Consider the following 25,346-nt stretch of genomic DNA (forward strand, 5'->3'; position numbering starts at 1 on the left):
TGTCTCCAAAGGAAAGTCATTATATATAGTAAAAATGTATCCTTTGTTGTTTTACGAAATATACAGGCCCATAGGAATGATATTTGAAGTGGGAGGCATAGACTGTTTAAAGAGGTGAATTTTTTTTTTTTAATGGCCTCAAACATAATTTCCTATCATCTGAATTCTGAAGAACAAAATTGCAATGTTTTGGGTGATAATTTATTATTTTATTTTATTTTGTTTATATGTATATTAGGACAAATACAGGTATGTGGTCATCAAGTTCTTTCAGGCCTAGCATACTACTAAATATTTTTTCATCAAATAGTTGTATTGGCAAAATAGTTTGTATATTCATTACTCTAGTTATTAACAAATATCTAAATTCATAAAACAACATGTTCATGCATCTTGCAATAACAAAAATTCTTAACTGTATTTTGATTCAAAATGGGATATAAACTTACTATAAATAATTCACAAAAATGAAATTTGCATTAAATTTGCAGCAGTTGAACACAAAAAAAGACACATGCTTTATTGCCTGTAAATGTTTTGTACAAAAACATCAATTATTTAACTTAACAAAAACATCACAAACATTTTGTTTAAATATTAACATAAAATGAATTTTCACAACATTTTGTCAAAATACCCCCCCCCCCCCCCCCCCCCCCCCTAACAGTTCACATGTTACTGACTTGATGATGATGAAAAATAAAATGAAAATAAAATTTACTTTGTAAATTATGATATCTTAATGGTCATGATAGTCAAATATATATATAAATATATACACTTACCACCCACATACACCCACAAACACATATACACACAGAAAACAGACTCACTCACTCTCTCTCTCTCTCTCTCTCTCTCTCTCTCTCTCTCTCTCTCTCTCTCTCTCTCTCTCTCTCTCTCTCTCTCTCTCTCTCTCTCTCTCACACTCTCTCTCTCACACTCTCTCTCTCTCTCTCACACACACACTCTCTCTCTCACACCACATACTCACAGAGTCTTCAAGTGTACACTGAATCACATATTTCTGATGTCTCCAGTTTTTTTCCAATTTCAGATGCTCATTTCATTTTACCACCATTTTCATTGAACAAGATTCACAATCGTGTCATGGATTAGAAAACAATGAAAGTTACGTCCGCCATATTTCAGTTCCACATTGTCCAGTCAGTCAATTATTCATTCAAACGTCTTCAGCCCTGACTCACATGTGTTGAGTGTTGCAAATGTTATTAGCCCTGAAATTAAAAAACCCCAACAGAATTGAAAACACAAGACATTATATTTGATGCACTCGGTCATAAATCACTTTGAAATGGGTGAACATTTATTTTACATGTCTACCAAGAAGCATCAGTTATATGACTTTTTGCAATCAATCTATCCTATAAGCTAGCTATCACAACAGTCCTTTGACATATTAAAGAAATATTTTGACCTTTTGTATGAATCAATCCAATGACCTCAGGGGAGTAGCGTGAGCTGGACCTGGGGTGTTTGAATATGAACCAAGTGGACCTTTTCTATTTTGTTTTTGCACCACCAGAAACTCCATATGTATAAACCTGTATGTTTTAGTTCTGAAAGTGGATCATTTGCTTCAGCGTGTGTGTGTGTGTGTGTCATCTGAACCCCCCCCGAACCCCCCCCCAGCCTATGCCCCTGGACCTATCCCATAAATCATGTGACCTATCAAATAAAACCTATTATCTTTTTTTTTATGTATCATCAGACTAATGATCTATCACAAGAAGCCTACAACCTGTCACATCAGTTTTATGACCCAACCTATCAAAATCAATCCTATGACCTCTCAATTCAATACTGTTTTCTAATGCACCGATTACAGTAAATCCAACTTAACTAAACAGTATCTGTTTAATAGGTGTCTAACATATAACAACTGCACCACTTACAAAAAAAAAAGAGAAAAAAAACTTGATTTTACCAGATAGGCTTTTTTTGTCCTTTAGCAGCAAGGAGTTAGTTTGTTTTGTTTAATGACACCACTAGAGCACATTGATTCATTAATTATAGGCTATTGGATGTCAAACATTTGGTAATTTTGACATATAGTCTTAGAGAGGAAACCCGCTACATTTTCCCATTAGTAGAAAGGGATCTTTTATATGCACAATCCCACAGACAGGATAGCACATACCAGTCATGGTGCATTGGCTGGAACAAAAAATAGCTCAATGGGTCCACTGAATGGGATCGATCCTAGACTGATCATACATCAAGTGGGCGTTTTACCCATATCAAAGGTCGTGTATGTACTACCCTGTCTGTGGGATAATGCATATAAAAAATCCCTTGTTGCTAATCGAAAAGAGTAGCCCATGAAATGGTGACAGCAGGTTTCCTCTCTCAATATCTGTGTGGTCCTTAACCATATGTCTGATGCCATATAACCGTAAATGAAATGTGTTGAGTGCATCATTAAATAAAACGTTTCTTTCTTTCTTTCTTTCCCAATAACATAAGTATCAAAAGTAACCTTTTTTTAAAACTGGCTGTTTTATATGGGTTAATTTGTATTACATGAATATGAATTGGTAAAACAGAAAGGTGATGCTATAAGATGGGTTTGGTTCCAACCTGATGTATCATACATGCATGAAAAGCTGAAGCATTTCTAACAATACCAGGCGACCAATAATCATATTCGAGACAAGTGCGGAGCGGATAATTTTGTCATGTTCATATACCACTAAGGTTTCCAGCATGTCCGTCTCGTGTCCCTCCCCTGGATAGCCTGAGATCGGATCCGGGACAGATCGAGATAAGTCTCACAAGATGTTTTCTCCTAACCACATGATTTTCCTGTACACATGCGGTTACAGATATTAACAGAAAACAAGACAATGGTCGAGAGAGCATGTTGTGCGTGATAACCACCCAAGGATCATAGTCTAGTTGGTTAATTGTTTGCGAGGGCCAAAAGTGACCACGTTGATAGCACGTTTCCCTTGGACAATGCACTGACCACTGACTGATGCACGACCAGCATTAATCCATACTTTTTATCAAGTCCAGTTCACGTTCTGCTGTCCTCTAATCCCTCCCAGCACGGTGGTACCACACACGAGTTACCCATGTACAAGGACCAATTAGGCACATGTGCAGATAGCACAGGACATAATAATGTCATGTCCAGTCCTTCTGTCAGAATATAATTTGAGGGTATGTAACAAAAATAAAATGAATCATAAGTGCCCCAACTACGTAGGTCGATGTGGGTTTAAAATCTTTTGACAATAGTCACTGCATTTTATACACTTTGACAAGTTTTATACAGCAGTTCCCTATCTATAATATTTCTAAAACGTTTTAAAATATATATATATATCTTTAAAACTCCAAAGTTTTAGGGTACATAATTTTACCCACTGTCCTTGCCTGAGGTGCTTGTGTCGCTGGATTGAACCAGCTCAGTGGATCCATTCAACTGATTAGGGTTTTTTTTCTCATTCCAACCAGTGCACCACAACTGGTCAAAGGCCATGGTATGTGTTTTCCTGTCTGTGGGAAAGTACAGTACATATAAAAGATCCCTTGCTGCTAACTGAAAAATGTAGCAGGTTTCCTCTGATGACATGTCAAAATTATCAAATGTCTGACATCCAATAACCAATGATTATTAATCAATGGGCTCTAGTGGTGTAGTTAAACAAAACAAACTTTAACTTTTTCATATACAATGACAAATTTTAAACTGCAGTTCTCGTACTAAAATATTTCTAAAAATGATTAAAATGTATCCATTAAAACTCCAAAGTTTCAGTGTGCATAATTTTACATTCCATATCCTTTGGCAGGAACCCTGACATCTGACATACATCACAATAAGCATAGTGTGTCTGCAGAAAATATTTTGCTTTTAAAATTTTGATTACCGACAGTTTTGCTTATCAAATGCAAATTATTTAGCAACTATATTGTGTAGCTATTTCTGAAACCTTCATCGTGAATCACAATATGTTACTGCACAAATGTTCATGACTAAGAATTTGCAAACAATTTGACTGGTACAATAGTCTTCCATCATATCACATTCATCTAATTTTAGGTCGAAAAACCAGTCTAGTGAACGACGATGATTGCACTCACCCTCTTGAATATACCGGTACCTCGGGTAACCCATATACAGGCTACTTCAAAATAAGATAACCTGTCATTTATTACATATTTATCAAGTTTACAATTCCTGTTATTTTGATACCCTGCAATGCGATTTGCAGGGGATATTAATTAAAGCAGGCACCATCCATTGTTACATACATGTGTCCAAGAGTGTTTCGAAACAACACTCCAAAACCATACAAGATAACCTCGTGAAACATTGAACAGAATTAATCTAGTAATGTACGAGTGCCTTTTGCTATAAGGGACTTTTCATTTTACCATGGAAACAAATAGCCAGATTGATAAAATTCACTGTTTCTGGGGCACAACTCCGAAACTGTTCAAGATAACTAAGTTATGAAATGTTGTATACATACATGTATTAATATACTGGTGTCTTTTGTTATGGGGGAGTTTCCATTTTTAATATTTCGTCTTTCTGTTATCATGGAAACAAACAGCAAAAATGACCAAATTCACTGTTTCTGCAGCACAACTTCAAAACCACATAAGACAAATCATAAAAATACCTGTATGTATGCTCTCAATCAGTACGGTATATTAACATCTATACACTTAAAATGATATAAGGTATACCATGGAGTCAAGCAATATCAAAACAAACAAAACAAAAGAAAGAAAGAAAGAAAGAAAGAAAGAAAGAAAGAAAGAAAGAAAGAAAGAAAGAAAGAAAGAAAAAAAGAAAAAGAAAAACACCTGATCTAATAATCAAGGTGATTCTTACTAAAGCTGGTTAAAATATTGATGTACAAAATTTAAAAACATTTTAGACCGATTAGGCTAATGTGGTTCAGAATTATACCATTTATACATATTGAAACTGAAGAGTGTTTTCACAAAACTCATCAACTCCAAAATGGTGAAAATGGAGATAACCATAAACAGATGGATGCTGTTCAAGGTTGTATTCGATTAAATCTATAGTCAATATATATATCAGTGGTAGACATGTAACATTTATACATGAAATTATAATTGTCTGAAAAAAAAGAGAATAAAAACACATCATTTATATCAAACTGATATATTGTGGACTTAATTAGTTTTTGCTGTTTAGAAGCCATCCAGTGACATGTATTGATTGAAATTTAGTGGTAACTTTACCTCACTGTAGAAATATTGTTTAATATCAACTGATTGTGTCCATGTTAATTAAAGAAAACCAACAAGGCATCAAAGACAATCATGTGTTTTATACCGTATTATTAGATTTATGTGTTCGCATGCTAAAATACAGTGTTGATGGTAGTTAATTGGGAACATTAAACTAATAAAGCTACACTGTGTAACACTGTAAATTAATGTGTTTGAAATTATGCAGCATTTCTGAGTACATTTCTTCCCACATATTTATTGATACAGTGTCTTTGGTGCATGTACCTGTTTTAAATAAAAGACTAATAAAACAAGCTATACTACTGAACTAAATTTTCAAAACAAAATACATTTGCTCTACGCATATATCACTAACTGTTGGGATAAATAAGAGTCTTCTGGTGGCTGACTGGTCAAACCAATCCCTTTTTTTTGTTTTTCCTACAGTATTTCAAATTATACCAAAGCTGTGAAACCACCGAACCTCCTAGTGTTTTCTGATTTGTAACCGTGTGCAACCATTCTACCTCCATGACAGTATTTTAAAAATAATTTTCAAATGAAATAACATGCAAACCACCCAAGGGGATTTACAAGATACGAACATAGCAATCTTGGTATGTTTGAAACAACAATTTTCATGAAATCGATAATGAATGAAGCTCTATGCTCCAATGAATGCAATAAAGTCTCTTCAGGAGGGAGTAACCCAGTGGTAAAGTGCCCTCCTGGTATCCAGGGGCGTAGGTTGGAGCAAATTGTCCGCTTGCAGAACTAAAACATACAGGTTTATACATATGGAGTTTCTGGTAGTGCAAAAACAAAATAGAAAAAGGGTCCACTTGGTTCATATTCGAACCCCCTCCCCCCCCCCCCACCCCCCAGGTCCACATCACGCTGTTACTAGCAGGATATGACTTGACGTCACATGCATAGCTACATTTCCAAATCGCTCATTTGACCTCTAGGTCATCATGCAATGTGGCTGAAATAACAGAAATAATAGCTTTTCCACTTAATTTTTATGGTCTGCAAGATAAAGATAATAGTTTATGGCGTTAGATATCGGCTTTATCCTGTTCAGGCCGAATGAGGAATTCCACTTGGAAGAGCCTCACACACTTTCCCATTCTTACCTTCACAGGATAACACAGAGATCCGACTTCATTAACTAGTTATTCTCTATGTAATAGACTTAATGTAAGTACAGCATTTGTTTTGGCCCCTCATGTGTTATTGCATGATGGTAGGGGAAGGTCCCTACATGAGAACATTCTCCTCATTTGGAATGCATTTCCTTTCTGCCTTTAATACATCTGACAGCCATCTTGGAATCATTTTCAGTATACAGGACTAGTTTGTTATCAAATAATATGTATCTTTAAAATGGTGACTGTGTGTAATGAGATGCAGTTGATTTGATTTTAAAGAGACCGGATTTGAAACATACTAATGTTCTGCAGAATAAATGGTTTAATGTATTGAAAATCATCTCTTTCTTCTAGGGGGCGTGAGATAGCCCAGTGGTAGAGTGCTTGGTCCCAGTCAGTGGGACCATATTGGGCTATTTCTTGTTCCAGCCAGTGCAGCATGACTGGTGTATCAAAGGCTGTGGTATGTGCTATCCTGTCTGTGGGAGGGTCCTGAGTCACCTTCCAGGATCAGACAGCCTTGATTTGACATTTATATACATGTGTAGACAGATAGTGAGATACATACATACACATTTATATGCTGAAATTTAGCTAATCGTCAGTTTTTAATATTCATGTTTCACGAGATAAAATCATAACAGATATACTGTGTGATTTATAATATTATAAGTAGCTTATATTCAAAGATAATAACTAGTGGAAAATACACATTTGCCTTGTTTGTGGGCGTGTTTATCCATGTTTAGGTCTTACTTGTATGTGTGCGTTCATAATGTCAAATGATCAAGGTAACAAAGTTTGGGCGAAAAACAGCAAATGTACCTAGATGTGATCTTAGTCTCTGAGGGGGCGGGACGTAGCCCAGTGGTATACCGCTCGCTTGATGCGCAGTCAGTTTAGGATCCATCCCCGTCAATGGCCCCATTGGGCTATTTCTCGTCCCAGCCAGTGCTCCACAACTGGTGTAACAAAGGCCATGGTATGTACTATCCTGTTTGTGGGATGGTGTATGTAAAAGATCCCTTGCTGCTAAACGAAAAGAGTAACCCATGAAGTGGCGACAGCGGGTTTTCTCTCTCTATATCTGTGTGCATGGTCCTTAACCATATGTCTGACGTCATATAATCATAAATAAAAGATCCCTTGCTGCTAATCAAAAAGAGTAGCCCATGAAGTGGCGACAGAGGGTTTCCTCTCTCTATATCTGTGTGCTCCTTAACCATATGTCTGACACCATATAATCATAAATAAAATGTGTTGAGTGCGTTGTTAAATAAAACATTTCCTTATTAGTCTATGAACAACCAAGCAGAATACTATTTTACTAAATCGATAACAGATTTAATAGTCATTTCCTGCCCCGCATTTTTACCCATATTTGGTCATAAGTAAGGTATGTAGGTAGGTAGGAAAATAATATGTTAAAAGGCCATATACAAATTTTGACTTGTTCCACCAAAATTTTCTGTATTTTGAAACATGCATTTAGGATAATCCAAAAATAAAAAGAGAGAATTCTGTCTTAGAGTGGGGCGGTCAATTTTCCAGTGCTGCTAGCTAGGATAGGCTGGGGCAGGCAGAGGCAAACCATGAACAACCGTGGCATTCTGTAAAATTAATGGCTGTCATATGAGTTGCCGAACAAGTTGGCTAAAATCATCTGCAAAATGACATGGAGGCAAGGAATCATGCTAGAAAAGCCATATATCGAAAGGAAAAACTGAACACCATCCCAGTAAAATACTAGCACCGTGTTTGTGAGTGTATGTGAGCAACAGCAAAATTGACAGTTCTGTATTCACCTACTGACAACAAAGCTGCCCTGACTTACATCAGGCAAGCAAAGGTAGTGTTTTGTTGCTTAATTTTTATTTTAAATGTAAAAGATTATACCTTCAACAACATGCCCATAAACAAATTAACAATCAAATACAGTGAAACCTGTATAAACCGAACCCTGTACAAATTGGAATCCTGTCAAAACCGGCCAAATTTCATGGTCCCAAATTTTTTAAATTCTAAAATGTGACCCTCCAAACACTGATTCTGTCTAAACTGATAAATATTAAGTCCCTGGCATGATCCAGTTTAGACAGATTTCACTGTATTTTCACTGACCAGTACTATATAGTATAAAAAGAAAAGATTGAATTTTATTTTAAAATCCACAGAAAGAAAGAAAACACAGTGGTAGTGCCGGATGTCGAAAGGAGAAATTGCCTTCATATCCAGTCAGTCCCAATGGCCGCATACATCCACTTAGAAAATTCAATTTCATTGACAAAAACAACAAAATGGAGGACACAAAAGTCAAAGGAGCAGGAGGGGGGTTTCGATCACTGATACCTAGCCTCACACATGTCTGAACACGTGCAGTAGCAGAGCTGAAACTGAAAGGTCTTACTGCAGCAATCTGCAGACTGGGAACCTAATTTTGGACAAAAGTTATTGAATATACAGACAAAACCTCTTAAATTTGTATGATAATATATCTGGTTAACCTTTGGGGGGGGGGGGGGGGGTGTAAGGGTTCAATTAATATCAGAAAATCTTCAATTACCCAAGTAGTATGTGCCTGCAAAGTGGGACAATTCTATAACTAAAATGCACAATCCTGTCTTTTTTATATTGTTATCATAAAACATTAGCAACACTGAACACCATCCCAGTAAAGTTAAAATACTAGCACTGTGTTTGTGAGTGTATGTGAGCAACAGCAAAATTGACAGTTCTGTATTCACCTACTGACCACAAAGCTGCCCTGACTTAAAACATAAGGCAAGCAAAGGTAGTGTTTTGTTGCTTAATTTTTATTTTAAATGTAGAAGATTATACCTTCAACAACATGCCCATAAACAAATTAAACAATAAAATACAGTGAAACCTGTCTAAACCAAACCCTGTACAAATTGGAATCCTGTCAAAACCGGCCAAGTTTCATGGTCCCAAATTTTTTAAATTCTAAAATGTGACCCTCCAAACACCGATTTTGTCTAAATCTGATAAATATTAGATCCCGGGCATGATCCGGTTTAGACAGGTTTCACTGTATTTTCACTGACCAGTACTAATATAGTATAAAAAGAAAAGATTGAATTTTATTTTAAAATCCACAGAAGGAAAGAAAACACAGTGGTAGTGCCGGATGTCGAAAGGAGAAATTGCCTTCGTATCCAATCAGTCCCAAAGACCCAAATACATCCACTTAGAAAACTCCACTTCATTGACAAAAACAACAAAATGGAGGACTCAAAAATCGAAGGAGCAGGAAGAGGGTTTCGATCCCTGATACCTACCCTCACACATGTCTGAACATGTGCAGTAGCAGAGATAAAACTGTAATGTTTTACTGCAGCAATCTGCAGACTGGGAACCTAATTTTGGACAGAAGTTATTGAATATATAGTCAAAACCTCTTAAATTTGTATGATAATATATCTGGTTAACCTTGGGGGGGGTGGGGGGGACGAGGGTTCAATTAATATCAGAAAAATCTTCAATTACCCAAGTAGTATGTGCCTGCAAAGTGGGACAATTCTATCACAAAATGCACAATCTTGTCTTTTTTATGTTGTTATCATAAATTAAAACATAAGGCAAGCAAAGGTAGTGTTTTTATTTTAAATGTAACTTAAGGCAAGCAAACGTAACGTTTTGTTGCTTAATTTTTGTTTTAAATGTAGAAGATTATATCTTCAACAACATGCCCATAAACAAATTAAACAACCAAATACAGTGAAACCTGTCTAAACAGAACACTGAACAAATTGGAATCCTGTCAAAACTGGCCAAGTTTTATGGTCCCAAATTTTTAAAATTCTAAAACATGACCCTCCAAACACCGATTCTGTCTAAATCTGATAAATATTAAGTTCCCGGGCATGATCCGGTTTAGACAGATTTCACTGTATTTTCACTGACCAGTACTAATATAAAAATAAAAGATTTAACTTTATTAAAAAATACACAGAAGGAAAGAAACACATATGTTTAAAAATGGGCTTTTTACACATGGTTATTTTTTCATTTTATTGACACCCAATAGCCGATGTATTTTTCGTTTTCATTTTATGTTAAAACTTTGATAGATGTGCCAAAACACATAATGAATTAGAATTGCTGCAGAAGCTGTAAACATTATCAGTTTTATTTGAATTACTGCTACAGATTATCATAGGCAATAAATCCTAAATCAGCCACAGCCTGCCTGCATGTAAATCTATTATTTAAATATTAACATGAGTTAGAATTTACACCCCCTAGACATCAGGCCATTAATGTTCACCACCTGTTTTGTTCACCATAACATCTGCTTAAAACCACAGTACAATACTGAGGTATTAGTACCTTTTGAATCCATTTTAGTTTAGTTTCAAATAGCATGCTGGTTTATAGTCACTGGCAACCTGCATCAAAATGGTCATCTAAGAAAAATCACCCAGTGAGAAATCTAACTAGTTCATAATCACTGTTGGCAGTGTTCGATTGTCTGCAACTTCAACAGCTTTAAATGGAATTTTAAGCTCTCTGTCATAGTTGACGTAAGTCCTTAATTGTGTCCAGACAATTACAAGAATACTGAATATTTAAAAATAAATTTACAGTTGTAAAATCAAACTGGATTTACATGTATGGATAAACTAACAAAGCTATAGCTTAGGCTCTCACAATATAAAAGACCTCTAAAACAAATTCAGTTGTTCTTCTGAACATCACATTCATCCAGTTCCATTTATTCCTAAGTATATATCCACTATGCATATTGTTGGTGGACCAAAATATGCATCTTTCCAACACATAAGGTACAAATTTAATAAAACTGCCCCATTGATAAAATTTTAATATGCAGGATCTAATTTCATGAACCTGTCCCTTTAATAAAGTTTTAATATGCAGAGTCAAATTTGATGAAACTCGATCTCCCTTTAATGAAGTTTTAATATGCAGGCTCAAATTTGATAACCTGTCCCTTTAATAAAGTTTTAATACGAAGGCTCAAATTTGATGAAACTTACCCTTTAATGAAAGAAGGAAATGTTTTATTTAACAATGCACTCAACACATTTTTTAAACGGTTATATGGCATAGGACATATGATCTCCCTTTAATATGTTTTAATATGTAGGCTCAAATTTCATTAAACTGACCCTTTAATGGAGTTTAAATATGTAGGCTGAAATTTAATAAAACTGTTCCTCTAATAATATAAATTTTAATATCCTATACCAATCCCTATGTCATCTGGTGTGAAACACATTACGCATTCCAAAATCTCTGACACTGGGTGTGAATGAGCATCTAAAATTAACAGCTAGATGCTAACAGAAATGTTTACAAGGTTTTATACATGTACACATACTGTCAAAATCTTCTACAAGGAGAAATATTTACTTATAAAAGTCTCTTTATGTTTAATATGTAGGCTCAAATTTCATTAAACTGACCCTTTAATGCAGTTTAAATATGTAGGCTGAAATTTAATAAAACTGTTCCTTTAATAATATAAATTTTAATATCCTATACCAATCCCTATGTCATCTGGTGTGAAACACATTATGCATTCCAAAATCTCTGACACTGGGTGTGAATGAGCATCTAAAATTAACAGCTAGATGCTAACAGAAATGTTTACAAGGTTTTATACATGTACACATACTGTCAAAATCTTCTACAAGGAGAAATATTTACTTATAAAAGTCTCTTTATGTTTAATATGTGGGCTCAAATTTCATTAAACTGACCCTTTAATGCAGTTTAAATATGTAGGCTGAAATTTAATAAAACTGTTCCTTTAATAATATAAATTTTAATATCCTATACCAATCCCTATGTCATCTGGTGTGAAACACATTATGCATTCCAAAATCTATGACACTGGGTGTGAATGAGCATATAAAATTAACAGCTAGATGCTAACAGAAATGTTTACAAGGTTTTATACATGTACACATACTGTCAAAATCTTCTACAAGGAGAAATATTTACTTATAAAAGTCTCTTTATGAAGCCCATTCTGCTCATCAGTGCATCTATACATGTAAAAAGAAAGAAATGTTTTAGTTAACGACGCACTCAACACATTTTATTTACGGTTACATGGTGGTTAAGGACCACACAGATATTGAGAGAGGAAACCCACTGTCGCCACTTTATGGGCTACTCTTTTTGATTAGCAGCAAGGGATGTTTTATATGCACCATCCCACAGACAGGGTAGTACATACCATGGCCTTTGATATACCAGTCGTGGTGCACTGGCTGGAACGAGAAATAGCCTAATAGGTCCACCGACGGGAATCGATCCCAGACCGACCGCACGCTTTACCACTGGGCTAAGTCCTGCCCCTCTATACATGTATGCACATGAATTGTATTTCAATATGTATTTCAATATATTTATATATATATACAGTATATATATTATATGTGCACATGAATTGTATTTCAATATGTATTTCAATATATTTATATATATATACAGTATATATATTATATGTGCACATGAATTGTATTTCAATATGTATTTCAATATATTTATATATATATACAGTATATATATTATATGTGCACATGAATTGTATTTCAATATGTATTTCAATATATTTATATATATATACAGTATATATATTATATGTGCACATGAATTGTATATATATTTATATGTATATATTATATGTGCACATGAATTGTATTTCAATATGTATTTCAATATATTTATATATATATACAGTATATATATTATATGTGCACATGAATTGTATTCCAATATGTATTTCAATATATTTATATATATATATATATTATATGTGCACATGAATTGTATTTCAATATATTTATATATATATACAGTATATATATTATATGTGCACATGAATTGCATTTCAAAATACAGTGAATCCCATGGCTCGAACCCAGTTGGTGCTTGAGACAGTGTTCGACCCACCAGGTGCCTTAGTTCAACATGTAAGTGTAACTTGAACCCAGTCGGTGCTTGAGACAGTGTTCGACCCACCAGGTACCTTAGTTCAACATGTAAGTGTAACTTGAACCCAGTCGGTGCTTGAGACAGTGTTCGACCCACCAGGTACCTTAGTTCAACATGTAAGTGTAACTTGAACCCAGTCGGTGCTTGAGACAGTGTTCGACCCACCAGGTACCTTAGTTCAACATGTAAGTGTAACTTGAACCCAGTCGGTGCTTGAGACAGTGTTCGACCCACCAGGTACCTTAGTTCAACATGTAAGTGTAACTGAACCCAGTCGGTGCTTGAGACAGTGTTCGACCCACCAGGTACCTTAGTTCAACATGTAAGTGTAACTTGAACCCAGTCGGTGCTTGAGACAGTGTTCGACCCACCAGGTACCTTAGTTCAACATGTAAGTGTAACTTGAACCCAGTCGGTGCTTGAGACAGTGTTCGACCCACCAGGTACCTTAGTTCAACATGTAAGTGTAACTTGAACCCAGTCGGTGCTTGAGACAGTGTTCGACCCACCAGGTACCTTAGTTCAACATGTAAGTGTAACTTGAACCCAGTCGGTGCTTGAGACAGTGTTCGACCCACCAGGTACCTTAGTTCAACATGTAAGTGTAACTCGAACCCAGTCGGTGCTTGAGACAGTGTTCGACCCACCAGGTACCTTAGTTCAACATGTAAGTGTAACTCGAACCCAGTCGGTGCTTGAGACAGTGTTCGACCCACCAGGTACCTTAGTTCAACATGTAAGTGTAACTCGAACCCAGTCGGTGCTTGAGACAGTGTTCGACCCACCAGGTACCTTGAGACAGTGTTCGACCCACCAGGTACCTTAGTTCAACATGTAAGTGTAACTCGAACCCAGTCGGTGCTTGAGACAGTGTTCGACCCACCAGGTACCTTAGTTCAACATGTAAGTGTAACTCGAACCCAGTCGGTGCTTGAGACAGTGTTCGACCCACCAGGTACCTTAGTTCAACATGTAAGTGTAACTCGAACCCAGTCGGTGCTTGAGACAGTGTTCGACCCACCAGGTACCTTAGTTCAACATGTAAGTGTAACTTGAACCCAGTCGGTGCTTGAGACAGTGTTCGACCCACCAGGTACCTTGAGACAGTGTTCGACCCACCAGGTACCTTAGTTCAACATGTAAGTGTAACTCGGTACTTTGTTCTTGGTTCAAGCATTGCGGTGTATTCGACCTTTCTGAGTTCAAGCCAACAACATTCTGCTGTATGTACATGTATGCATATTAATTGTATCTGAATGTGTGTGTTGGAAGGTGTTGAATTGTGCAGGTCACATTATCAAGCAATAAAGGCTTGACTAGTTACCATATTTTTGTAAAAAGATGGACACTTATACATGTAGTTCTTCATGTTAGGGAACATATTTTTTTTTACTACAAGTTATTTATTTCTGAGCCAATTGTTTTTTAAATATACAAAAATAGTGTGTGTGGGGGTGGGGGGGGGGGGGGGGGGTGTTATTCCCAAAACACTTTTACTTTCCTTCAAGGGATTTTTTATATGCACCATCCCACTGACAGGATAGCACTTACCACTGCCTTTGATATACCAGTCATGGTACACTGGCTGGAACAAGAAATTACCCGATGGGCCCACAGATGGAGATCGATTCCTGACCGACCGTGCATCTATCGAATGCTTTACAACTGGGCTAGACCCTGCCCCTCATGTTTTTGCAATGTCAGCTGTTTAAAATGTTTGGCATTAGCTGTAGTGGATTTTTACACATGGTGGAACCTGCTGCCACTAAATAAGACTATACCTACTGATAAAGCAACAAGGGAACTTTTATATGCTCTTTTCCACAGACAAGACAGTACATACCATGGTATTTGATGTACTAGTACCAGTTGTGGGGCATTATTGTTATGACAGGAAAACACTTCAAGTTAGCTCTTTATCAAGCATTGCAAATCATTAATTTATGATCATGTGCTGGGACGTATATCATAAAACAAGAGTCCTTTCTCTTTAAATATTATCAGAAACCGACCTCGGTGTTGTAGTGGTTAAGCCATTGGACTTGAGGCTGGTAGGTACTGGGTTTATATCCTTATACCGGCCCCTATCCAATGCCCGTGCTTATAAAACTTCTACGAGTCTGGACTTCATCTCTAATAACATCACACACATACACTTCGTATGGCGTTGCACTGATGTTTATGTCTCAGACTATTACAGATTTGAGTCCAGTTTTTTAAGATCATGTGCTGGGGTGTATATCATAAAACACAGTCCATTCTCTTCTAAATGTTATCAGAACCCAGTTTTGATGGCGTAGTGGTTAATTCAGCCATTAGACTTAAGGCAGGTAGGTACTGGCTTTGAATCCCAATACCAGCCCCATCACAGAGGAATATTTAAAGAAAATTTAATGACTCGATGGATATGTATATACAACTATTACACTGACGTTTCTCTCACTGGAGATAGAAAATAAGTTGAATGAGACTATAAAGTTGGTGTCGTGATTAAGCCATCGAACTTAAGGCTGGTAGGTACAGGGTTCGCAGCCCGGTACCGGCTCCCACCCAGAGTGAGTTTTAACCACTCAATGGGTAGGTGTAAGACCACTACACCCTCTTCTCTCTCACTAACCACTAATAATTAACAACTAATCCACTGTCCTGGACAGACAGCCTAGATAGCTGAGGTGTGTGCCCAGAACAGCATGCTTGAACCTTAATTGGATATAAGCACGAAAATAATTTGAAATGAAATGTGTAATGGTTTCACTCCCAGTCCACCCACCTCCATCCACCCCCACCCAACACATCACTGCCACCCAATTAGCTGCATGGTGTGTCTCTGTGGAGATGAAAGATCTAGAAAAAGGTACAGGTCAATACTTGCCTTATTGGTGTAATATTGCAGGACAAGTGTGGTGACATAATACAGGTCCCCTGAGCTAGGAGTCCACACAGTTAAAGTACAACTGTCAACAGACAGTTCATTACACCAGTTGCATAACATTAGCAGCGTTGTTGTAACACCAATTACTGGCTGCTTGTGCAAGGTCAGCATTGTAAAATCATTTAATTAGCAACTTTTTAAGAACAAATGAACACAGACACGGAACTACTATAGTCAAGACAATGGAGGACTGAATTGGAATTTGGTTCATTGAGAAACAAGAAAGGAAAGGACTATTTTTTGACATCTCAGCAAATTTTTAAACTATGGATGTTTGATGTCTAACATATGGTTATTTTGACACTTGGTCTAGATGGTGAGAGACAGAGAAGTAAAGGAATAATTGTTATAAAAACACCAAAAAATATTTAAAACTTTGGTTATCTCTAACATATGGTGCTATTTTGACAGTGAGTAAAAATTAAAACTGATTACCCATACCTACAGGCTACTCCCTCCAAACAGCAGCAATGATTTAAAAAAATTAAAACATTTGTTTTATTTAACAACCCCACTAGAGCACACGGATGACATTTATAATCCACACCTAACTACAGTGCAGCTAGTTTTATTCTGGCTAAATTCTGATTTATGTAATGCTATTTTGATCAAAATTAGACACCCTCCCTCCCCCTTGTAATGCTCCATAACGCTAGACCATAAACACCCAAACTATTAAGTAATGCTAGGAGACACCACACACACACACTTCCATTCCCAAACAAGTCATGTAATGGGTGTAATATAATATTAACGTACTGTTGTGCCATTTGGGAAAGCGAAGATCTGCATTTCAACTTGGTTTATAATCCTTATATATTGTATATATATGCCTAGCTATAACTACCTATGTTAAACATTGTGGCAGTAACAGAGACTTTATGGGAAAAAAAATTGTAGTAATAAATCTTTTCTAAAGTGTGTTACACAACACTGTTTAATACACCCACTGTTTAATACACCCACCCACCCCCTGTAACGCTACATAATATTTGTATCTACACCCACCCCCTCGAGCGTTATGTAATATTTTAATGGCCCTATAAAAAAAAAATCTGTGCATTTACATATCACCAAAAAAATTGTCAAGATTTTTTTTTTTTTTATGATGCACTCGACATATTTTAATTACAGATATATGGTGTTGGACATAACTTGGGTTTAAGGACCATATTGACAATCAGAGGAACCACACTGCCAGCAATCAATGGGCTATTCTTTTCAATTAGCAGCCTGAATATTTTATATGTACCATGCATGCATCCCACAGACTGGAATGAGAAATAGTCCAATATAGGCGAGCACTTCACCACTGAGCTATGTCCTGCCCTCTAAATTAGACACATGATAAAGTAATAAAAAACCCACCTTATACACTAGAGAGGAAGGGGGTGGGGGTGGAGTGGATAATAGAGTCAGTTATAGGGTAATCATCTGAGGTGTGATAAGATGTTAATTGATCACCTTCAGTCGATTCCCCCACCCCCCCTCCCCATTTGAACCATCACTCCATGACTGGATCTAGCTGTTGTTTTGGGGAAAGTGTACATAAAAAGATCTCTTGCTGCTTTTAAGCAGTTTGTCCCGATCCATACAACCGACATTTGTCGGAGGTAGAGATCGGGATAGACAAGCCTGAACCTTCAGTGGATATAGGCATGTATAAATAGTTTTGGTTGGTTGGTTTTAGTTAGAGAACCCCATGTAACAGTAGTGTATTTTATATATATATATTTATTTATCTTTCTTGACTAAATATGTTAAGATATCAAACATCCATAGTTTAAGTGTACTGAGGTGCTATCAAAAAATATTCCTTTCTTTTCCTTTATCTGCATGCGTGAGACTACACTTGAAATTGAACTGCCATTTAATTGTCAAACAGTGATATACAGACGATGACAACCAAGAGCATCCCGTCCTTTGTAACAGCAATGCATACAGTAAACAGTACATGAAAAATCCACTTCAGTTTAACCCTCAAGGACAAATCATTCACTTGAGAAGGGCTGAACCCCCAAAAGCACAGATGGGATATAGAGTACGTATCACTGGTTACTAAAGGGAGCCAGAACTCATTATCAACCGACTGTAAGGGATACAACATAGCCCATCAGCCAGGAGCCATAATAAATGACATTTTATGCTCAGTAAACATGAGATGTACTTGATTCAATTACTACAGCCATCAGCTGTCCAGCAGTGTGGGACAAAACAAGCCAGCTAGGCCGGCCTTGACAGTTGTCACCCCTTGTCTTACCAAGTGGTCACTTGTGGCTGGGAGGAGGATTAGAGACCATGTCACTGGTGGACAGATCTAGACTTGCTCAAAAGTAAATTAGTTTAGCTGGTTTCATTATGAAAACCTGTTGGATTTCATTGTAAAGTGTGGCAGGCAGCAAAGCATAGGAAATTTTTAATGTTTGTTTTAACAACACCCTCAGTACCTTTAAAACTACAGGGGTTGGGTTGGCAATGTTTTTCCAATACTCACAATCCACGGGAGGAAATTAAATAATTTGTCTTTATTTATTGTAACATTGTCAGTATTTGTGGCAAATTAACACTTTCTGAAGATCAGATAGTCATATAAAAAAAATATGCTCAGCATAAATGGAATAATAGATAGATGGTGGCACAGATGAATGGACAAATGAGTTTTTTTTTTATTACAACTGAGCTAAATTCCACCCTGTGGTATTGGAATGTAAACCCTCCAGCAAAGCCCTTATAACTGATCCTGGTATTGGAATAAAACCCCAGTATTTGTCAATGGCTTATACAACCATACTCACTGCACCACTGAGACTGATGGTTTGGGTGGGGGAATCAGTTCATTGATTAATAAGATTCATGAAATATAAAGTTGGCAGGACACAGCCCAGTGGTAAAGTGTTCACCTGATGCACAGTTGGTCTAGGAGCAATCCCCATCAGTGGGCCCATTGGGCTATTTCTCGTTGCAGCCAGTGCACCACAACTGGTTTATCAAAGACTGTGGTATGTGGTATCATATTTGTCTGTGGGATGGTGCATATAAAAGATTGCTGGCTACTAATGAAAAAATGTAGTAGGTTTCCTCTCTCAGACTGTCTGAATTACTAAATGTTTGATATCCAATAAATATTAATAAATCAATGTGCTCTAGTGGTGTCGTTAAACAAAGCAAACTGTATTTATTTTTGGTAAGCTTATAACCACTGCACCACTGAGAATGGGGTGGGGACTGGAGATAAATGGAGTTCAATGGTTAATATACAACACACATTAAACATAATATTGAGCAAGTCTATAAGGTCACTGAAGCCACTGTGGTCAGCTTATAGCATTGTAGCCCAGCAACATGGGTGACCACCAGTACTGATACAGGTCCAGTCAGTTATGTGTGTATGTATGTCCAGCAAACAAGCTCATGGAGCCCACCACTGATAACTCACAGCTGGATATAATACAAGGCCACACAGCCCAGGGACAGGCCCACTGTCAATTACATGCTTACCTGAACCCTGTTTGTTTGCAGAGGTGAATAAGTCAGACGTTTTCTTTAAGCAATAATCAGTGGAGATAACGAGAGATAATATATTTATAATTAGGCAGCTCCAGCTTGTCCTGTCAGCAGTTTGTATAAGAGGTACAGTGAAAGTGTCAGACAGATTGAGGTGAAAATATGTAAAACTTGACAAATGAGTTGGTTAACAGACTGGTCAGTTGATCCAAATTTATGAATGATATATATATATATATATAGTGTGTGCCAAAATAATACTGATAATAAATTTAAAGCACCAAATTAACTTTAATAACATGAGCCCATATTTTTGAAGCTATTTTAGCATTACGATATCATAAAATCTTTGCAGGCTGTGGTATGTGTTATAATGATGTCAATGTCATAGCCTATGACAGCTTTACAATATCCCAGCACTAAGATAGCTTTGAAAATCTATAGCATGGACTATGTAACGGTTATAGTAAATATTTTCACAACTTTTCTGTCCTGGGTTGAGAAACTGGCCGAGGCCAGTACCTGTGCCCAGGACAGGCATGCGCTACAACAGCTTGTTCTGAATGTGCACGTTAAACATTCAGTCCAGTCCAATTTCCACAAATGTAATATGTATGTAACAACGAAAAAAGACACTGCTATAGTACCAGAGGTTTTTTTTAAAGTACTAAGCAATAATAAAAATCTAAACATGCAGATCTCGTACACATATATGTGTGTAATACATGTATTTAGAAAAAGAAGAAAAATAACGGTGCATTTGGAACCAAACTCCAAGAAAATGATCTCGCATCAAACCATTAACAAGCCTGTATACACACATGAATGTGTATATCAAACGACCATGCTAAAATCTGCCACCTGATTGAAGTCATGCAACTGAGCCATAACTGAGACTCAGTACACACTTATGAATTAATTATATTTATAGTTTAAACCTAAGCTTGTTATTTACCTAGAATAAAAACAATGAACCAAGAGCAACATAGTAATTTTTTCACTCTCAATTATTAACCTTTATAAATACAGATCTACAGCAAGATACAATGTAATAAAAAACATGCCTAATTTTTAGCATTGCTTAAGAAAGTAAGCATAATTTCAAAAATCTAACAGAAATAACTGATAATCTTTAATAATATAAAATACTGATTTAGTTACCTATATCAATAAAGCAATAAAGTAACATGCAACAATAAATACCAATTATATTTTAATAAATCAAAATGTTAAACAAAGGTAAAAGTTTAATACAAAAAAACCCCTGTAATTTAACTATTTAGCTATTAACTTTTAACTTATTATTTAACAATTAATATTAACATACAACAATTTACTATGGCTACAACCATGGCAGCTGACAGGCACATTCAGTTTAGTTTTAACATTAAATTTATACATTGTATGTTAAACCACTTGTGCATTAACTAAATTGTGGCATTCCCATCAACCACCGGCCTCGGTGGCGTCATGGTTAGGCCATCGGTCTACAGGCTGGTAGGTACTGGGTTCGGCTCCCAGTCGAGGAATGGGATTTTTAATCAGATACCGACTCCAAACCCCGAGTGAGTGCTCTGCTAGGCTCAGTAGGTAGGTGTAAACCACTTGCACCGACCAGTGATCCATAACTGGTTCAACAAAGGCCATGGTTTGTGCTATCCTGCCTGTGGGAAGCGCAAATAAAAGATCCCTTGCTGCCTGTCATAAAAGAGTAGCCTATGTGGTGACAGCGGGTTTCCTCTAAAAAAACTACTGTCAGAATGACCATATGTTTGACGTCCAATAGCCGATGATAAGATAAAAAATCAATGTGCTCTAGTGGCGGCGTTAAATAAAACAAACTTTTTTTCCCCATCAACCATTGTCCCCTTCTCTGATATGTAAAGCCAAGTGTGCTGAAATCGTAACTTTGGATTTAAGAACAAATTAAATATTTCACAATTATGGTCATAGATGCTTTGTAACAAAAAAATACTTTAGATGCAGGCAGGCATGTTTCTGAGAGAAAAATGGTTTTAAAAACAAACATTTATAGTGTGAATACGCATGTCATGTCAAGATGACAATGACTGCACATATGCAGAAGCCTCCACAGATTTTTTCTTCAGGCATTTCAAATAACAGTTCAGAAAACAAGTTTTCATGTTTCCTAAGTTCACGGGCCATAACTGTAATAGTGGGTAAATTGCCAAAGTCAAACTTGAACTGCAACAGAACATGATAAATCTACACACAAATTTCAGCTCACTATCTTGAGGCAGTGCAAAAAACATATCCTGGAAACTATATGTGGAACAGATGGATGAAGGCTGCTGATGTACTAATGATGGAACACTGATTAAGATGGAAACAAAAAGAAGTCCTTTAAGGGCAATCGATCCTGCAATCCACAGCACTTCAAGCGATCCTGACCACAACTGTTGCCCAATGCAGATATAAATATCTGATGATTATACTAATTACTTTTTTCATTGATTCATTTCAACTTATTATCGTGCTTATATCCAATTAAGGTTCAAGCACGCTGTCCTTGGCACACACCTCAGCTATCTGGGCTGTCTGTCTGGGACAGTGGGTTAGTTGTTAGTTGGTTAGTGGTTAGTGAGAAAGAAGAAGGTGTAGTGGTCTTACACCTACCCACTGAGCCCTTAAGAACTAACTCTGGGTTGGAGCCAGTACTGGGTTGGAGCCGGTACTGGGTTGCGAACCTTGTACATACCAGCCTGTAGTCCGATGGCTTAACCACGATGCCACTGAGGCCGGTACTGATTACTTGAGTTTTGGTTACTGGGTGTTGTGAAAGCTTAATAACAAATGATTGATAACACCCCAACATAACTGGTTACTGGCTATTCTGAGAACTAAATGTAGAACAGATTATTAAAAGCATGCAGTGGATATAGTATCAAAAACATGCTATACCTACCTATTATCTATGGACGTCTGCCTCCTTCAAATGGCAACTGCCTCACGTCCTGCTGACGAGAGGTCGGCCTATAGCCACAACCCTCTATTGGCAAACCATCCTTTCCTAGAGGACATGGTGCATCTAGTCCGGGGAGACCCTAGAATGCAGTAACATGCACAGGCATAATAATGTGACTGATGCAGGACCATAGGACTGAGATACTCATCAAACCATTGACTAGGGGTATATATGTCGGTGTGGGTAATATCTGGCATGCTTCCATCAGAGAACTGTTCAAGCATGCCTGTCGTGGACACAACCTCTGATTTCACCAGAGTTTTCTGTCCAAGACAAGTAGGGATATATGCTATTATACAAAAAAATATGGTAAAAATAGCAAGGGGTTTATGGTCATTCCAAACAAAAAGGGTTAGGATCAAACAAATGAAAGGGTTAAAATCTAAATAAAATGAAAATTGGTTGTTAGAAGGGTTAGAATCTAAAAATATAAGGTTGGATAAATGCAGAGATGAAAAAGACCTTGGGAAAAGAATCCAGAAACTTTGCAGGTTTTTTTTCAACAGGTCTTTTGAACAGTGAGGGTAAGGTGGGGGATGGGGGTGAGCAGGTTATTGTGAGGTTTGCATTGAGAAAGGTTTTATGTGGCACAAAAAATCTGAATTCTGAAAACATCCACAGGTTATTTTTCATCTCTGTAAAATAGGTTACCCGATAATTCTAAAAATAAACAGGGTTAGTGTGAAAAGGCTTAAAATCTACTCTTACAAATAAGGGTTAAATAAAAATGGTTTAAATCTGAAAATAATCATTGGTTACAGTCACAAACCGAAAAAAAGGATTAACAGAACAGAACATCATGCAGATTGGGCATCAAACCAGTGCATGAATACTGCATCCAAAGTGAAGGTCAAGGTCGCTCATGCCGACAATGTCAAGGTTACCTGATTTGGTATTCTCCATCCACAACCGGGTAAAGGTAATCCGTCTGGACCTATGGGACATGGCGCGTCAAGCCCAGGGCTGCCCTGTGACATTAAGAGTTAGTGAGGTTAGTTGAAGCAATGAACTCACAGCACCCATGTGTGGAGGTCAAGGCCAAGCATAAAAGTATGATTACCTTTGTTCTCTGAAGGAAATTTTGCTGGTGGCCATTTTTTTTTTTTTTTTTTAAACATGTATTGTTTTGTTGATGTTGCTGGAAGAAGGGGATATATACTTGTGGAAAAATAAAGAATGAAATGTTTTATTTAACGACGCACTCAACACATTTTATTTACGGTTATATGGCGTCAGACATATGGTTAAGGACCACACAGATAGTGAAGGAGGAAACCCACTGTCACCACTTCATGGGCTACTCTTTTCAATTGGCAGCAAGGGATCTTTTATATGCACCATCCCACAGACAGGATAGTACATACCACGGTCTTTGATATACCAGTCATAAATAGCCTAGTGGACCCATCGACAGGGATTGATCCCACACTGACCGCACATTGAGCGAATGCTGTACCACTGGGCTACGTCCCGCCCCATAATTGATAGCTGCATGAGGTTGGAGATGCAATGATTTGAACATTTTTAAAAAGATAAATTGTGGAAAAAGTGCATGTTACCACCTAAAAATAACAAGCCAATCACAAGAATATACATGTACGTTTTCTTGTGTAATGCTTAGTACAGCATTTTTCATGCCTTCAGTGCTGAAGAATGGCTTGTTGCTTTCCTAAACTGGAGCCCATTTCACAAAACATCGTAAGTTTACGTCTGTGACTAGCAGTTATATAGGACATACGTTTACACATGTCTGACATCTATTTACAGAAAATTACATATTTACAAAAGATGGAGCACTTTAAGGACAATAGAAAATTAAATATGTATACTTCTAACTGTATTTATTGTACTATAATAGTAATAAGAATTGTGGTTTAGTCGTAAATTTACATTTACATGCAAAACTAGGCTTACGCTTCTGAGATGCAAGACATTTTCATAGCCTTCTAGATTTGTATTTTATTTTATCTCAGCTGTATAAAAAAATTCCTGTTGACTGCTTTTTAACAATGCCTCAGCACCTTTTAAACCATGGCTATTTGGTGTTTAACATATGGTTATTTAGCTACCAGCATTTGTTAATTCAAAGAACATAGGAATCAATAAAAAGCAGAATAATTTCAATGATTTTGCACACAAAGTGTCCAGCAATAAAGAATAAGTAATGTTTAATAAATGGCAACAAAAATATTTTATTACATTATTAGAAAACTTAAATTAATTATAAGGAAGAGCAAACATCTGAAATATAAAAGCAGAAAAGAGAAAATGGAAATGCAGTTTTAATCTTTGAAATGTAAATATATGTACTTTCAATGCTCATTTAACTTCCTGTTAAAAAAAGAAGATTTTAATTAATAATTATACAGATGCTTAGGTGAATATGTAATCAGAACATCAAAAAACGAAAAACAACTGTTGCCTAGCTAACGGGTGATACACCCATACATAGTTTAGGTGAATTCCATCTTAATGCATATAATATATTAGTAATTTATGGATGGTTTGTACATACACTGGAGGATGTATAGGAGCCAATTGG

The 25,346-nt window shown here is 36.7% G+C and overlaps 1 protein-coding gene across 5 annotated transcripts in view; it reads right to left on the reverse strand.

The window, feature by feature from the left end:
* Positions 1-871: 871 nt before the first annotated feature.
* Positions 872-25,346, reverse strand: part of LOC121379010 (collagen alpha-1(XIII) chain-like) — a 193,823-nt gene continuing 169,348 nt past the window's right edge. For all 5 annotated transcript variants that reach the window (XM_041507442.1, XM_041507444.1, XM_041507441.1 and 2 more), the window contains 2 exons: positions 22,745-22,883; positions 872-1,238 (listed from right to left, as the gene is read on the reverse strand). In XM_041507442.1, the coding sequence (XP_041363376.1) occupies positions 22,752-22,883 (132 nt within the window). In that variant the 3' untranslated portion in view covers positions 872-1,238; positions 22,745-22,751. The remainder of the gene's footprint in view (positions 1,239-22,744; positions 22,884-25,346) is intronic.

This window comes from Gigantopelta aegis, chromosome 8 (assembly GCF_016097555.1).
Source record: "Gigantopelta aegis isolate Gae_Host chromosome 8, Gae_host_genome, whole genome shotgun sequence".
In the NCBI taxonomy this organism is placed as follows: Eukaryota; Metazoa; Mollusca; class Gastropoda; order Neomphalida; family Peltospiridae; genus Gigantopelta; species Gigantopelta aegis.